The following is a 5,517-nucleotide window of genomic DNA, read 5'->3' on the forward strand; positions in this document are numbered from 1 at the left end:
AATTGGAAACTTCTATGTGTGCCTAGCCATGATGTCCCAACCATTTGTCACTGTCACCAGAGGAGGAGTCAATGAGGCTCCCCAATCTTGGTCTTCAAGCCACCAAAACTGTGAGCTAAATCCACCTCTGTTCACGTGTATCCAGTTTTAGGTATTTTATCATAGTGATGACTAACCCACTACAGTATACTTTTTATTGCTGTCTTGGAGAACACTCCTATTTGCAAAAAATATATTGTCATGCAGTCTGCTGTGTCACACCAGCAGACGCCTCATACATCCTGTGTCTTGAGGGATTTACCTAGACCAGCTAGGTTTGGTAAGTATACACAAGGATTTTTATAAAACAACAACACTGACTAATAACACAACAATAAAATTCCCTAATGACATATTTCTAAGAATGTACTGCTGTCACTGAGTACCCTAAACTTTCAAGAGAAAAGTCTTCCAGGTTCTTCTAGATTGAAGAAATGTATAGGGTGTTGCATTTTTAAAATACTGACTGAGTCTATACAAATGATCAGGACAAGGAAAGAGAAAAAAGATTTGATAACTCAGTTCACAGAAGTTATTTTAATAGTGTGCACATGGCTGGTGGATAGAGTATTGTTTCTGGTCCCTTGTGCCCCAGAAAGGCCAGAAGCACAAAGGAACGTGCGAACAAGTTGTCCAGCTCTGTTGTGTAGATATGGGCATTGACACTTGTGTTGAAACTTTGCAATTAATTGTAATAATTTTGACCTATCACCAGTCTGTAAATCATGGCCAACTGTGCTTGGAAGATACATTCGAGAAGGATCTGTTAGGGGATGGTAAACTCACATATGTACCTCTTGCTACTCCTACAGACTTCATCACTCCACTTCCCCTGAGCTGACTGGGAGAACAGGACACAGTTCTCCTTCTTGCCACCGTTGGGCTGTGCACGGTCCCAGTGGAGGAAGGAGACAGCCATCCCATTGACATCGAGAAACTTGCCTTCTGTGGCCATATCATTGATGCCCAGCCAGAATTCATTGACTCCGGGCAGGCTCCTCTTCCCATAGTCTTGGAGGGCATTGATTTCGTCGGAGTTCCTGGGGACAACCAGGATGCCCCCCTTGGAAATACAGTCTTCATTGGCTTCATGGAAATGCTTCAGGTCTTCTGAAGCAAGGTAGCATTTCTTGTGAAATTTTGTGCCTCGGAGACAGACTGTGGAGATGTGAAATTTGATATGTTAAGATGTCCTTTGAGTGTAATATGCCTATTACTAGAGCTGAGCAATTATGATAACTATTTGTGGAATGAATGATGTGTGATGATGATAATGAGTTAATATTTATTATTTTGTATTTACCGAACCCTGTGCTAAGCATTTTGCATAAGTGAACATATAAAATCACGGTCACATCATGTGGTGAGAGTTTTTTAGCACCATTTATCAGGACATTGAGGCTTAGAGAAATTGCCACTTGCAACAACTTAGCATGTCAACTTAGCATAGCCTACAGAGAATGTAGACTCACATTTACACATATCCAAGTCTGTCCCACCCTTGAAACACGATGTTAAATCTCATGGGCTGCTTTGATATGCACACGGATCCTAGTTTATTTACCTCTATTATGTGCTGAATTTCCTTGGGAATTTTGGAATTGGATGGCATTTCACAATTATTTTTTAAAAAATAACAAGAAAACCGAAGTCCAAGTTCGTTATGTAGAGAGGCTATGAGTTTCCTAAGCAGATAGCTAAGACCTGGCAGGGAAAAGCCATGGAAAATCAGGCTCCAGCACAACCATGCCTGGTGTTGGGTCTCCTCTCTGATGCTTTGTTTGTTGTGCAATCCTTATACATTTTTTCTCATTGGTGAAATGAGGGTAATCATGATAGCATAAATTATTGGAGGAGTCAATATTTGTAGTTGGAGGATTAATGTTTATGATGTACTTACTGTATTAAAATATGGATTGAGGTTAATGAAACTCCCTTTTAGCACAAATATTTCACCTTACTTTTAACTTTCTAGTCTGTACCCTTGGAAACCTGATAAAGAAAATATGTCACCCATGTTACTAGGTGGCAATGTGCATGGTAAAAGTGACCCTGGGATGGTTACATACATCCGAATTATAAGTACTTAATGGAAAGCTGTAACTTCACTCTTCCTTGAAGGTATTAACTTGTATTGTGGGGACCCTTACTCTACTTTTGGGGCTGGCTTCAGGGATATTGGTGCCTGGGGTCTGGAGCTGTGGCTGTTTTGGAGCTATCCTGGTGTACTCTCATTTCCTTACCCCTTGGAGAATACTCATGGACGGCAGTGTCCACAACTACATGGGCTGTGGGTATTCTTTTTCCAAAGCAAAGAACACTGGGTGCAACCCTAGGTCCAGGCAGTATCTTAACCAATTTTCTATGTGCTTTGAACCAATAAAGTATGGCCTGGGAGAATCTTGTGACCCTGTCTCAGTTGAATCTCAGTAGGTCTCCATATGGCACTTAGTTAATACTTTTAGCCTTTAATGAATGTCTTTTACTCTGTTTAACTACTTATTAGGGAATAATTATCCCCTGACCTTAAAAACACATTGTTGAAGTGCCTCTTTTATTTCTATACCACCATCTATACAGAATGGGGTGGCAAGTCAAGCTGATGTCCCAACAAATATAATCCCCCAGTTTTTGGGTCCTTTCACATGGACACATATCTGGTTTATTAATATTTCTCCTAAAGAGATACCACCTGCAACTGAACATGTAGACTAGATTCATTTAAACCATTGCTAGCGACCAGTTCCCCTTCAGTGCCTCAGGAGAAGGCATTAATGGGTGCGGCGGGCGTCTCACCTGTCTGAAGGGCTTGCATCTCCTTCAGCGCATTAACTTCTCTCCAGAGCTTTTCAACTTGAGACTTCAGATCTCCATCCTTTTCTGGGAGGTGTTTAAGAGTAGAGTGGGGTAGGTGGGAGGGAAAGCAGATGATTACAATAAAATTAAACTTAAAAATAGAGTTGGGTTGTAGCATCCAAGGCAATAGTGACTTTGATGAGACTGAACCAAGTGTACATGAAAAATAATGCATGCAGTAACTTAGGTAGAAAAATTCATGAGGGCTTTGTGGAGCTCTCACCCCTTGGAGCGCCTACTGTGGAGTAGAGGCCCTGCCCACCTCTCCAGCCCCATTCTGAGGGATGCCACAGGTTCACCTACTGTCAGAAAGTGAGCAACCTTGGCCTTATCATATTTCTAGAGCTGATGGGAACTCTCAACAGACTGGTGTCTTGTGGGCTCTTTGAAAGTAAGAATTAAAATTAATTATAAAAAATAAAATAAAAAGATATTAACAGCTACCCTCTCCCTTCTGCCAGGAGGTCAATTCTTTCAGTATCCGCATGAGGCAGATGCTGTGCTTAGCTCTACTTTACAGAAGCAGAAATAGAGGGACCAAAACTAAACCAGTGTGCCACAGGCCACTCAGCTAGAAAGGTGCAGAGCTGGAGGTGAATTTCCTGAGCCTGTTCTCTTCCCATTGCTGCTGTCTGCTTCTGCACAGTGGTTGGCTCTACTCCCTTGGTCCCAGCATGTGGCTTAGATAGAGTAGAGGCTTAAGGCTTGATATGAACTACCCCAGCTATCTCTTTGTGGTAACGCCATATAGAAAATCTGGATTTTGCCCAGGATTTTTCAAGAGTCTCAAATCTGAATGTACTAATTCATTGTCCCTATAGAACACATGCTTCACAAGCAGGGTGTTTTTACATTTAAGTTGGGAAGCTCCCCAGGATGGCTCCAGCTGGGTTTTACTTAATCTTATACATAAGTTCTTAAAGCATCCAGTGGCTCAGCTCAAAAGTGCAATAGCTCAAAGATTTTCTTGACAGGACCATTACAATAGGAATAAATAAAAAGGTGCATTTGGAATGTAGAAGCCCTAGCTGTTGGGGCCAGGCTTGCAAAAGCTGCTGAAAACTTGCTTCCAAGCTAAATATCATCCCCCACCCAGCTCAGCTTCTTGCTCCATTTTATTCAAGTAAGTGGCCTCTGCTGGGAGATTGTAAACATTGGAATTAGCATGAAGACACACGAATTAGTATTAGGCTCTTGGGAGACCATTACGGAAGTCATTATCAGGGTGACTTGGCTTCCAGCTCCCATGCTTTGTTGGTAATGTGGAGGAACAAAGGGAATATATTGAACAACAATTTTACTCTAAAAGTTATATTTTATTCATTAGCACAATATATAGTTTGTTGAAACCTATGAAAAGTACCAGGGAAATTCTGTCCACGGAGTTAAATCACTCAGTTGCTATTGGGAGTCTCTGAAAAGTTCCCTTTTACTTCATGATGGTTGTTATCCAGAATTAGATGCAATATAGAAATGCAAATGAATTTACTAAAAGAAACAACCAGTAGAACAGTGATAGGACGTTGGGTTAACCCTGTGTGGGAATGGTCATTCTTATCCGGGACATGGGGCCTACATGAGTGTCATCACTGGAAAAATAATTGAAGAGTCTGATTAACTCACAATTTTACTTCTAAAAAATGTATTATGCCATCCTAGTGTGAGGATCTATCTGTGTGTACAAAGCAAATCCTTGGAGATATTGCAGCAGAAAGAGATGTATTAGAAAGCACACAGAAACACTTGCCAACAGAAAACAGATTAAGTCACAACTGGCCCAAACAATGGAATAGATTCCAACTGCTAAGAGGAATGAATACATCTTACATTGATAGCTGTCCAAGATTCAGTAGAGGAAATAAATTCATTTGTTAAATATTTCACATAGCCAGTCCAGAACTCTTATCGCCCAATAGTTAATAGTGAATAATAGTGTGCGACGAGGCTTGGGAGAGGAAAGATGTGCACTCCTTTGATTTTATATACTTTGGCACTATTTTGAAGTATTTAAATGTGATAAAAGTGTGTAATTTGGATAAACAGTCTAGGAAAACATAGGCCATACTTCTATAGAGTCTACTTTCTTGCTGTTATGGTTTGTGTCTAATTGTCCTCCAAAAGCCTCATGCAGTCATGGGGCAGACTTCTAGAGTTTGTGATTAACTCATGATCCATTGGGATTATGGGTGTGAGTGCTGCTGGGATTATGGGTGTGAGTACTACACCCAGCCTTGGGCACATAGCCTGAATGCAATTTAAGGGAAACAGACTTCCTCTCTGTTACCTCTGTTGCCATTGTTGCCACTACTTCTCCTTTTGCTTTTTTGCTGCCTTCTGCCACCATGAACTGCCGCCCTTTGCCATGTGCCAGTCTGCCTTGGATCCAGCTGAGTATGGACTAGAACCTCCAGTAACTGTGAGCTAAATAAACCTTTCCTTCCTTCATTTTGAATGTCAAATATTTGTCCCAGAAATGAAAGAAGAGTAATTGAGACACTTGGATTTAATAGCAAAGATAGTTTTGGAGAGGTAATACTTAAGATGTGTATACAGTGGGGTTGGGAAAAGAGAACATGGGCTGTAGCAGCAGAGGTTGGAGAGAGACGGAGAGAGAGAGAGAGA

General features: G+C 41.1%; 1 protein-coding gene across 1 annotated transcript in view; it reads right to left on the reverse strand.

The window, feature by feature from the left end:
* Window positions 1-15: 15 nt before the first annotated feature.
* Clec3a (C-type lectin domain family 3 member A) overlaps window positions 16-5,517 on the reverse strand; it is a 7,048-nt gene continuing 1,546 nt past the window's right edge. Inside the window, exons 2-3 of the mRNA XM_004625769.2 lie at window positions 2,836-2,919; window positions 16-1,197 (exon numbers count right to left, since the gene is read on the reverse strand). Of these exons, the coding sequence (XP_004625826.1) occupies window positions 806-1,197; window positions 2,836-2,919 (476 nt within the window). The 3' untranslated portion in view covers window positions 16-805. The remainder of the gene's footprint in view (window positions 1,198-2,835; window positions 2,920-5,517) is intronic.

This window comes from Octodon degus, unplaced genomic scaffold, assembly GCF_000260255.1.
Source record: "Octodon degus isolate 3935 unplaced genomic scaffold, OctDeg1.0 scaffold00011, whole genome shotgun sequence".
NCBI lineage: Eukaryota > Metazoa > Chordata > Mammalia > Rodentia > Octodontidae > Octodon > Octodon degus.